General features: G+C 50.8%; 1 protein-coding gene across 2 annotated transcripts in view; it reads left to right on the forward strand.

The window, feature by feature from the left end:
- Positions 1 to 12050, forward strand: part of LOC308590567 (phospholipase A2 inhibitor NAI-like) — a 177357-nt gene that overhangs the window by 164835 nt on the left and 472 nt on the right. For both annotated transcript variants that reach the window (XM_081200718.1, XM_081200719.1), the window contains exon 4: positions 11393 to 11524. In XM_081200718.1, coding sequence (XP_081056844.1) covers positions 11393 to 11524 — 132 coding nt within the window. The remainder of the gene's footprint in view (positions 1 to 11392; positions 11525 to 12050) is intronic.

The following is a 12050-nucleotide window of genomic DNA, read 5'->3' on the forward strand; positions in this document are numbered from 1 at the left end:
TTCCTCCTCACTTTCTGCCATCAAGGTTGTGTCATCTGCATATCTGAGGTTGTTGATACAGTGGTGCCTCGCAAGACGAAATTAATTCGTTCCGCAATTCTCTTCGTCTTGCGGTTTTTTCGTCTTGCGATGCACGGTTTCCCATAGGAATGCATTGAAAATCAATTAATGCGTTCCTAGGGAAACCGCCTTCAGACCAGGTCCGGGGACAGTCTGTCCCCGGACCTCTTCTGAAGGCTGGGGGGGGGCAAGGGCTTTTCTTCCCACCCCCAGCATTTTAAAAAACCCCGGGACAGCGGAGGACTTCTCCGCTGTCCGGGGCGATCTTAAAATGCTGGCGGGCGGCATTTTAAAATCGCCCCGGACAGCGGAGGACTTCTCCGCTGTCCGGGGCGATTTAAAAGCCCCTGGGAAGGCAGGCAGGGGGGACAAAGACTTTTGTCCCCTGCCAGCCTTCCTCTTCTGAAGGCTGGCGGGGGCGAAAGTCTTTGCTCCCCCCCCCGCCTGCCTTCAAAAGCTGTCCGGCCAAGGCTTCGCGGACCTCTCCGCCAGCAGCGGCAGCGCTGCCGCTGCTGGCGAAGGGTTGCCGCCATGCCGAAGCCTGCGCGCACTGACATCAGCGCTCCCAGGCTTCGCGGCGCTGATGTCAGCGCGCGCAGGCTTCGGCATGCCGGCAACCCTGCAAAAGACGTCCGGGGGAAGTGGGGAAGAAGCGCTTCTTCCCCGCTTCCCCCAGACGTCTTTTGCAGCAAGGGGCTGCAGGGAGATAGCGATCTCCCTGCAGCCCCTTGCTGCAAAAGACGTCGGGGGGCAGCAGGGAAGAAGCGCTTAGCTTCCCGCTGCCCCTGGACCTCTTTTGAAGCAAGGGGCTGCGGGGAGATAGCAATCTCCCTGCAGCCCCTTGCTGCAAAAGACGTCGGGGGGCAACAGGGAAGAAGCGCTTAGCTTCCCGCTGCCCCTGGACCTCTTTTGAAGCAAGGGGCTGCGGGGAGATAGCGATCTCCCTGCAGCCCCTTGCTGCAAAAGACGTCGGGGGGCAGCAGGGAAGAAGCGCTTAGCTTCCCGCTGCCCCCGGACCTCTTTTGAAGCAAGGGGCTGCGGGGAGATAGCGATCTCCCTGCAGCCCCTTGCTGCAAAAGACGTCGGGGGGCAGCGGGAAAGAAGCGCTTAGCTTCCCGCTGCCCCCGGACCTCTTTTGAAGCAAGGGGCTGCGGGGAGATAGCGATCTCCCTGCAGCCCCTTGCTTCAAAAGAGAAGACCCGCTGTCCCCGGGGCAAGCTTCGTCTTGCGAAGCAAGCCCATAGGGAAATTCGTCTTGCGAGGCAACTCGAAAACGAAAAAACCTTTTGTTTTGCGAGTTTTTCGTCTCGTGAGGCGTTCGTCTTGCGGGGTACCACTGTATTTCTTCCGGCGATCTTAATTCCGGCTTGGGATTCATCCAGCCCAGCCTTTCGCATAATGAATTCTGCATATAAGTTAAATAAGCAGGGAGACAATATACAGCCTTGCCGTACTCCTTTCCCAATTTTGAACGAATCAGTTGTTCCATATCCAGTTCTAACTGTAGCTTCTTGTCCCACATAGAGATTTCTCAGGAGACAGATGAGGTGATCAGGCACTCCCATTTCTTTAAGAACTTGCCGTAGTTTGCTGTAGTCAACACAGTCAAAGGCTTTTGCATAGTCAATGAAGCAGAAGTAGATGTCTTTCTGGAACTCTCTAGCTTTCTCCATAATCCAGCACATGTTTGCAATTTGGTCTCTGGTTCCTCTGCCTGTTCTAAATCCAGCTTGCACTTCTGGGAGTTCTTGTTCCACATACTGCTTAAGCCTGCCTTGTAGAATTTTAAGCATAACCTTGCTAGCGTGTGAAATGAGTGCAATTGTGCGGTAGTTGGAGCATTCTTTGGCACTGCCCTTCTTTGGGATTGGGATGTAGACTGATCTTCTCCAATCCTCTGGCCACTGCTGAGTTTTCCAAACTTGCTGGCATATTGAGTGTAGCACCTTAACAGCATCATCTCTTACATTTTTAAATAGTTCAGCTGGAATATCATCACTTCCACTGGCCTTGTTATTTGCAGTGCTTTCTAAGGCCCATTTGACTTCATTCTCCAGGATGTCTGGCTCAAGCTCAGCAACCACACTACCTGGGGTGTACGAGCCATCCATATCTTTTTGGTATAATTCCTCTGTGTATTCTTGTCACCTCTTCTTGATGCCTTCTGCTTCTGTTAGGTCCTTACCACGTTTGTCCTTTATTATGGTAATCTTTGCACGAAATGTTCCTTTCATATCTCCAATTTTCTTGAACAGATTCTGGTTCTTCCCTACATAACATTATATTCATATATATAACTCGAAGTATTAAGGTAAAGGTAAAGGGACCCCTGACCATTAGGTCCAGTCGTGGCCGACTCTGGGGTTGCGGCGCTCATCTCGCTTTACTGGCTGAGGGAGCCGGTGTACAGCTTCCAGGTCATGTGGCCAGCATGACTAAGCTGCTTCTGGTGAACTAGAGCAGCACACGTTTACCTTCCCGCTGGAGTGGTACCTATAATAATAATAATAATAATAATTTATTATTTATACCCCGCCCATCTGGCTGGGCCTCCCCAGCCACTCTGGGCGGCTTCCATAAAAACCAGAAATACAGTAAAATGTCACACGTTAAAAACTTCCCTGAACAGGGCTGCCTTAAGATGTCTCCTGAATGTCAGGTAGTTGTTTATCGCTTTGACATCTGCTGGAAGGGCGTTCCACAGGGCGGGCGCCACTACCGAGAAGGCCCTCTGCCTGGTTCCCTGTAGCTTTGCTTCTCGCAGTGAGGGAACCGCCAGAAGGCCCTCGGCGCTGGACCTCAGCGTCCGGGCAGACTGATGGGGGTGGAGACGCTCCTTCAGGTATACTGGACCGAGGCCGTTTAGGGATTTAAAGGTCAGCACCAACACTTTGAATTGTGCTCGGAAACGTACTGGGAGCCAATGCAGGTCTTTCAAGACCGGTGTTATATGGTCTCGGCGGCCGCTCCCAGTCACCAGTCTAGCTGCCGCATTCTGGATTAGTTGTAGTTTCCGCGTCACCTTCAAAGGTAGCCCCACGTAGAGCGCATTGCAGTAGTCCAAGCGGGAGATAACCAGAGCATGCACCACTCTGGCGAGACAGTCCGCAGGCAGATAGGGTCTCAGCCTACGTACCAGATGGAGTTGGTAAACAGCTGCCCTGGACACAGATTTGACCTGTGCCTCCATGGACAGCTGTGAGTCCAAAATGACTCCCAGGCTGCGCACCTGGTCCTTCAGGGGCACAGTTACCCCATTCAGGACCAGGGAATCCTCCACACCTGCCCGCCTCCTGTCCCCCAAAAACAGTACTTCTGTCTTGTCAGGATTCAACCTCAATCTGTTAGCCGCCATCCATCCTCCAACCGCCTCCAGACACTCACAGAGGACCTTCACCGCCTTCACTGGTTCTGATTTAAAAGAGAGGTAGAGCTGGGTGTCATCCGCATACTGATGAACACCCAGCCCAAACCTCCTGATGATCTCTCCCAGCGGCTTCATATAGATGTTAAAAAGCATGGGGGAGAGGACAGAACCCTGAGGCACCCCACAAGTGAGGGCCCAAGGGTCTGAGCACTCATCCCCCACCACCACTTTCTGAACACGGCCCAGGAGGAAGGAGCGGAACCACTGTATAACAGTGCCCCCAGCTCCCAGCCCCTCAAGACGGTCCAGAAGGATGCTATGGTCGATGGTATCAAACGCCGCTGAGAGATCCAGCAGAACTAGGAAACAGCTCTCACCTTTGTCCCTAGCCCGCCGGAGATCATCAACCAGTGCGACCAAGGCAGTTTCAGTCCCATGATGAGGCCTGAATCCCGACTGGAAGGGATCCAAATGGTCCGCTTCTTCCAGGCGTGCCTGGAGTTGTTCAGCAACCACTCGCTCAATCACCTTGCCCAGGAATGGAAGATTTGAGACTGGGCGATAGTTGGCCATCGTGGCCGCATCTAAAGATGGTTTTTTAAGAAGCGGTTTAATAACCGCCTCTTTCAGCGGGTCTGGGAAGGCTCCCTCACGGAGGGAAGCATTCACCACCCCACGAAGCCCATCGCCCAGTCCTTCCCGGCTAGCTTTTATAAGCCAGGATGGGCAAGGATCCAGGAGACAGGTGGTTGGTTTCACTCGTCCAAGCAGCCTGTCCACATCCTCGGAGGTAACAGGTTGAAATTGATCCCACTCAACTTGACTAGACAGAACTCTAGCACTCTCCCGCCCCGGCCCTGCTCCCACGGTGGAGTCTACTTCTTCCCGAATCTGGGCGATTTTATCTGTAAAAAACTTTGCAAAATCATTGCAGGAGAACATGTGGCCCGTACTGGGCCCCGATGTTGCAGGTGGTTCCGCTAAATTGTGAACCACCTGAAAAAGTCTCCTGCTGCTGTTTTCTGCAGATGCAATAGAGGCGGTGAAGAAATTCTTCTTCGCCGTCGCTATCGCCACTTGGTAGGCTCGACGTTGAGCTCTAACCTGTGTCCGGTCAGATTCGGAATGAGTTATCCGCCACCGGCGCTCTAGCCGTCTCAACGATTGTTTCATTGCCCTCAGATCCGTGGAAAACCACGGGGCTGTCCGGGCTCCATGCAATCGGAGAGGGCGCTTCGGAGCCAAACAGTCAATAGCCCTGGTTAACTCCACATTCCAGCGGGCCACCAGGGAATCGGCTGAAAGGCCATCAACATGGGATAAAGCATCCCCTACCACTCTCTGGAAACCATTTGGATCCATTAAGTGGCGGGGGCGGACCATCCGAATTGGTCCCACCTCCCTGCAGAGGGGATGGGTCGCAGAGAAGTCCAGTTGCACCAGGAAGTGATCTGACCATGGCACTTCTTTCATTTCGCTTTTACTTAGTGTCAGATCACCAACATCCATAGAGGTAAACACCAGGTCCAAGGCATGTCCACGGCTATGGGTTGGGCCAGACTTATTCAGGGACAGCCCCATGGAGGCCATGCTTTCCACGAAGTCCCGAGCGGCCCCTTGTAAGGTCGTGTCGGCATGGATGTTAAAATCCCCTAGGACGACCAGGCTGGGTGTCTCCAGGAGAACATCCGCCACGACCTGAAGCAGCTCGGGCAGGGAATCCTTGGTGCAGCGGGGAGGTCGGTACACCAAAAGGAATCCTGTACTGCCCCTATTGCCCAACTTCCAGAACATGCACTCAGAAAACTGGGTCTTCCCAATAGGACGCCTGGTGCAAACTAATGACTTCCTAAAAATCACTGCAACCCCCCCTCCCCGCCCACGTGACCTGGGTTGCTGTGCGTAAGAGAAACCTGGTGGACAAGCAGCGGCAAGGACAGGCCCATCTGCTTCATCCAACCAAGTCTCTGTTACACATGCCAGGTCAAATCCTCCATCCATGATCAAGTCATGGATGGCAGTGGTCTTACGAATCATTGACCTGGCATTGCACAGCAGCACCTTCAGGTCACGTGGGTATCCCTTGCTGATTCTAGTATCCATCCGGACAGGACCAGACCCGGAGGCAGGGATAGTCCTCAGACAACGACTAAACCTGCCTCCTCTGTAATGACATGGTCTGGTCTTAGCGTAACTCCTCCTCCTACCCGTGATCACTGAGATCGGTTGTCCCAGTGCATCCCCCCCTGTGGAACATGCCCCAGCCATTTTGTGGGCTGGGGCCCACTCCCCGGCAGCCCTGAACCCTCCCCCTAAAAACAAAATAACACCTTAAACAAACAAACAAAACCAATAAAACAATACAAACAAAAAAAATGTAAAAATTACAAAAACATCAAAATAAAAAAAATAATAATTCCCCAAGCCCAACCAAACATCCATCCCACCCCCACCCCCCACATACAAAAAATCCAAAGAAAATTTTTAAAAACATTTTAAAAACACTCTGTGCCTCTCCGGCAGTAACAACTGTCCTAGTGAGGCCTGTCAGGCCCCGCTCCGGGCCAGGTGGTAAGTGGCAGGGAGGAGCAGGGCCCTCAGGCACTCACTCAGGGGACTCCTCCTGGGCAGCAGGCAGCAAGCAGCACGCAGTCCTTGTGAGGCTTCAGGCCCCGCCCCAGGCCAGATGGTAAGTGGCAAAAGCAGGGCCCACAAGCACTCACTCAGGGAGTCTTCCTGGGCAGCAGGCAGCAAGCAGCACGCAGTCCTTGTAAGGCCCCAGGCCCCGCCCCAAGCCAGATGGTAAGTGGCAAAAGCAGGGCCCACAAGCACTCACTCAGGGAGTCTTCCTGGGCAGCAGGCCGCAAGCAGCACGCAGTCCTTATGAGGCCCCAGGCCCTGCCCCAAGCCAGATGGTAAGTGGCAAAAGCAGGGCCCACAAGCACTCACTCAGGGAGTCTTCCTGGGCAGCAGGCAGCAAGCAGCACGCAATCCTTATGAGGCCCCAGGCCCCGCCCCAGGCCAGATGGTAAGTGGCAAAAGCAGGGCCCACAAGCACTCACTCAGGGAGTCTTCCTGGGCAGCAGGCCGCAAGCAGCACGCAGTCCTTATGAGGCCCCAGGCCCTGCCCCAAGCCAGATGGTAAGTGGCAAAAGCAGGGCCCACAAGCACTCACTCAGGGAGTCTTCCTGGGCAGCAGGCAGCAAGCCGCACGCAGTCCTTATGAGGCCCCAGGCCCCGCCCCAGGCCAGATGGTAAGTGGCAGAAAGGAGCAGGGCCCTCAGGCACTCACTCAGGGAGTCTTCCTGGGCAGCAGGCCGCAAGCAGCACACTGTCCTTATGAGGCCCCAGGCCCCGCCCCAAGCCAGATGGTAAGTGGCAAAAGCAGGGCCCACAAGCACTCACTCAGGGAATCTTCCTGGGCAGCAGGCAGCAAGCAGCACGCAGTCCTTGTGAGGCCCCAGGCCCCGCCCCAAGCCAGATGGTAAGTGGCAAAAGCAGGGCCCACAAGCACTCACTCAGGGAGTCTTCCTGGGCAGCAGGCCGCAAGCAGCACGCAGTCCTTATGAGGCCCCAGGCCCCGCCCCAGGCCAGATGGTAAGTGGCAGAAAGGAGCAGGGCCCTCAGGCACTCACTCAGGGAGTCTTCCTGGGCAGCAGGCCGCAAGCAGCACGCAGTCCTTGTGAGGCCCCAGGCCCCGCCCCAAGCCAGATGGTAAGTGGCAAGAGCAGGGCCCACAAGCACTCACTCAGGGGAGTCTTCCTGGGCAGCAGGCAGCAAGCAGCACGCAGTCCTTGTGAGGCCCCAGGCCCCGCCCCAAGCCAGATGGTAAGTGGCAAAAGCAGGGCCCACAAGCACTCACTCAGGGAGTCTTCCTGGGCAGCAGGCCGCAAGCAGCACGCAGTCCTTATGAGGCCCCAGGCCCCGCCCCAAGCCAGATGGTAAGTGGCAAAAGCAGGGCCCACAAGCACTCACTCAGGGAGTCTTCCTGGGCAGCAGGCAGCAAGCAGCACGCAGTCCTTATGAGGCCCCAGGCCCCGCCCCAAGCCAGATGGTAAGTGGCAAAAGCAGGGCCCACAAGCACTCACTCAGGGAGTCTTCCTGGGCCTATTTATCTACTTGCACTTTGATGTGCTTTCGAACTGCTAGGTTGGCAGGAGCAGGGACCAACGGGAGCTCACCCCATCGTGGGGATTCGAACCGCCGACATTCGGATCGGCAAGTCCTAGGCTCTGTGGTTTAACCCACAGCACCACCCGCGTCCCCTACTCGAAGTATTAAGACATGTGTAATAATACATCATGGAATATAGTACATAATAAATAACACAGGACTGCCTGGCGTGCTCTGATCCATGGGGCCGCGAAGAGTCGGACACGACTAAACGACTAAACAACAACAACAACAAATAACAGATAAAGAAAAGCCTTTCAACTTATTCACTTTGGCATCCCAGTAATAATCTCCACATCTCATCCCAATCAAAAAAGAAAAATTATTACCCATTCAGCTCAGATGCAACTATTAAACATAACACTTATTTATCAACAGCATGAAAGAGGAGAAAGAGAGTGAGAGAAAATAAGTGCAAAAGTAGCTCCTAATCTCTCTCCCCATATGACAAACTATCTTCAGTTATCTTCTGGGAGCGTTCATTTTCTCACCTAGCCTTAAAACCTGGTAAATCTCAGCTTCCCACAAGAATCTTGCCAAGATGTTGATGCCAAGAGGTTTCTTTGTCACCTCCTGCAGTAAGTCCACCTCTCCCCTCAAGAGTGAAATTCACCCATAGTGTGGGTAGAGTCTCTCCAGTCTATCTCAGGACGAATGAATGAATAGTTTATTACGGTCATAGACCAGAAGAAAAGAAAAAAAAAACATAAAAGGCAGCAATAGTTTACAAGGGAATGATGGTGTCAATTAAAAGTTGTAAAATTATACATAAAAACAATACACATACACACACACACACATATACATACTCATATATGCACTACAGTATATGTATGGGCTTAAAAAAGGGGGGGCTTATCCAGGGGTCAGATCTTTTACTTTTTTACAGCTAATGCCCTCCGCTTGATCGCGGCCGCAGAAAACTTGGCCACTTTCAGTGTTACTTCTGGGTTTTTATCTCCTAGTAGGATTTTCAGCCGCTGAGATTCAGATCGACCTGGAAATTTCTGAACGATAGGGGAGATAAACAGTAACCTGATGTCCCCGTAAAGGTCGCAGTGTAACAGCACATGCGAAGCCGTTTCCACCTCCTTCAGACCACATGGGCAAACTCGTTCAGCATAGGGTGTGCCCTCGTATCTGCCCTTTAGTAAGGCAGATGGCAATACATCAAATCTGGTAAGGGTAAACGCCCGCCTATATTTTGCGATTTGTAGGTCCAGCAAATATGGGGTTAGATTAAACCCTTTTCCATAATCTTGGATAGCTGGATATTTATCTATCTTGCTCATATGGTCCTGAAGCTCTACATCTCCTATTCGCTGGCTCACCATCATTTTAGCCTTTTCAAAGCCTGAGGCTATGAGTTCTTGTGAGGAAAGCCCCAGGCCCCTCAATTTTTCATAAAGCGACAATCTCCATTTAGACTGGAACGGGTCTAGTAGAGTCAATGGAGCCACTCCCACTGGGAAAAATATGAGTTTTAGCCAGAAGTGAATCTTCAAGATCCATATCCTGGCATTAATAGGGAGTTGGCCAACCTCCAGCCTAATGGCAGTGTTAGAGACACAGGTAGGTAACCCTAGTAGGGAGCGATAAAATTTAGTTTGTACAGATTCCAGGGACTTGAGTTTTTGACAATTAAATATCTGGGTGCCATACGTCAATTGTGGAAGTATTTTTGCAACAAAGACCTGGGAGGCAGCAGGGACATATTGACCTCCTTTTCTGTAAAAGAATCTTATAATAGCTCTGGAAGATCTTTGCGCATTTACAATGGAATTCTTGATCTGATGGCACCAGGATCCCTTCTCATCAAAAATTATTCCAAGATATCTAAAAGATGTTACTTGCTCAATAGGTTGGTTATTAATTTTCCATTTATGTCGGAGTTTTCTCTTGGAGAACACCATAATTTTTGATTTAGTGTAATTTACTATTAGGTGTTCAGCTTCGCAATACTCTGTAAGAGCTCGTAAAAGTTTTCTTAGACCCACACAAGAGAAGGAAATAAGTGCCGCATCATCCGCGTACAAAAGGACCGGGATTGGTGTATTACTTAGATTTGGGGAATGAGTGCTTGCTTCCTCCATCTCTCCGACTAAGGAGTTTATATAGAAGTTAAAAAGAATAGGAGCAAGAACACAGCCTTGCTTGACACCATGGGAGCTTTGGATTTCCTTTGATAGGTTCCCATAACGGTCGCATCTAACACGGATCCGAGTGTTTTCATGTAGTCTACGGATAAGAAGCAAAAGACGTCTATCGATGTTTGTGACATTTAGTTTTTCCCAAAGTCTGTGCCGGGGTATCGAGTCGAAGGCTGATTTAAAATCTATAAAGGCTACATAGAGAGAGCCTCCTTTCTTTGAGGTGTATTTCTCCACTAGATGTTGCAATACCAATCCTTGGTCTAGAGTTGATCTATGTGCCCTGAAACCAGCCTGGGCTTCCTTTAGGATGTGCTCCTGTTCCAGCCAGTCCGCAAGCTTTTCACGTAAGTGAGTTGCATAAAGTTTGCTGATGATGCTTAAGAGACTGATTGGTCTGTAATTGGCTGGATCAAGTTTGCAGCCTTTCTTGAATATGGGAACGATGATTGCCAATCCCCAGTCCTCTGGTATTATTGCTGTTTGATCTATGCTGGTGAAAAGGGTGGCAAGGACTGGGGCCCACCAGTCAATATTGGCTTTGAGAAGTTCAGGAGAGATGTTATCTGCTCCCGGGGCTTTTCTGTGTTTGAGTGCCTGAATAAGCCTCCTAATCTCCGCGACCGACACCGGAGGCCACTCATCACCTGCCGCACACTGTATTAGTGGCTGAGTCAAAGGCAGAGCTGAATATGAAGATTGGAAAAATGCCTCCCAAGTCCCTGCAGGTATAGTGTACTCCACTTCTGAGGAAGTAGGTCGCACTCCATTTGCTACCAGTCTCCAGAAGGTGGCCGAATCTCTCTCTCTGGATGCATCTATTAGGCATTTCCATTCTCTTTTCTGTGCCAGGAGTTTTTTGTTTTTGATCAAAATTTTATAATTCCGTTTATCTTCAAACCAGCCCGTGGGGAGTTGGGGTAAATTGGCAGATCTATAATTCTTGTATTTTTTTAGTAAATTTAGCTTCATATCCTGACATTCTTGATCAAACCAGGGTTTGGAGTTTTTATATACTGAGGATTGCCTACTTGGCCTGTTCCTTTTTTCCTTCAGGGGATCTTGAAGGAGTAAAATTAACTCCTGAAATAAATTTATCTTTAATTCATGGCTTGAGGAAGTTATAAGGTTTTCTCTCTTAATGAGGAATTCCTTTGAGCATAGCCTACTTGAAATTTCCTTATGCAGTTCATCTGTCCATCTAATGCGCGAATATCTGAGCTCCAAAGCTGTAGGGCTCGAATGCTCGATTTTTTCAGCGCAGGATAAATCCTTTCCCGCAACTACGAGTGCACTTAATGGCAGATGATCACTGTCTAAGCGCTCCTCCACTTTACATTCCAGAACTTTGTTTTGAAGATCATACGACACGATTATATAATCAATTGTGGAGGCGCCATTGTTAGATATAAATGTGAATTCTCCGACCTTCTCAGGACAGCAGCAACTCAAATTGCTCCCTTTTCTTCATAAACTGGTTGCCAGACTCTTCAACTGCATTGCATCAGTGAATGGTTCTAGAAGCAGAATGCAGTGGAAACACGGCACATATCTCATAGGATTAGACAACTGGAGCCTAGGAATTAAAATAGAGACATCTGGTCTGGATTCATGTATTGATTCTAACGCTTGCTTTTGGCAGCGCGGTATCCACCCTACAATGGTCTGAAGTGCCCAGGCTGCTCTGCTTCCAGCTTTGAAGATTGTCAGGACTCAGAGACTGTCAGGTGTAGAGGTGAAGAGAATCTGTGCATAGAGTTTGTGATGGCTAACTGTAAGTACTGCGGTTAACCATTGAATCAGAGGTGGGAGGTGGACACAGTTTGCTAAGGTGTGTGTTTGGGTTGCTGTCTCATTCAGTCTGTGGCTTCCTGCCAGAAAATATATAGTATGTGTATGGGAAGGGGAGTTCCCCCCCAAAAAATATTAGCGTTCCAATAGCCTTTGCTTTGCATATAATGTGAGTGGGTGACGCTGTGGTCTAAACCACTGAGCCTCTTGGGCTTGCCAATCGGCAGGTCAGTGGTTGGAATCTGCGTGATGGGGTGAGCTCCCGTTGCTCTGTCCCAGCTCCTCCCATCATGGCAGTTCAAAAGCACTCCGGTGCGAGTAGATAAATAAGTACTGCTGCAGTGGGAAGGTAAATGGCATTTCTGTGTGCACTGGCTTCCGTCATGGTGTCCTGTTGCACCAGAAGTGGTTTAGTCATGCTGTCCACAAGACCCAGAAAGCTGTCTGTGGACAAATGCCATCTCCCTCAGCCTGAAAGCGAGATGAGCGCCACAACCCTATAGTCACAT

Source organism: Podarcis bocagei (assembly GCF_964188305.1).
Source record: "Podarcis bocagei genome assembly, chromosome: 7".
NCBI lineage: Eukaryota > Metazoa > Chordata > Lepidosauria > Squamata > Lacertidae > Podarcis > Podarcis bocagei.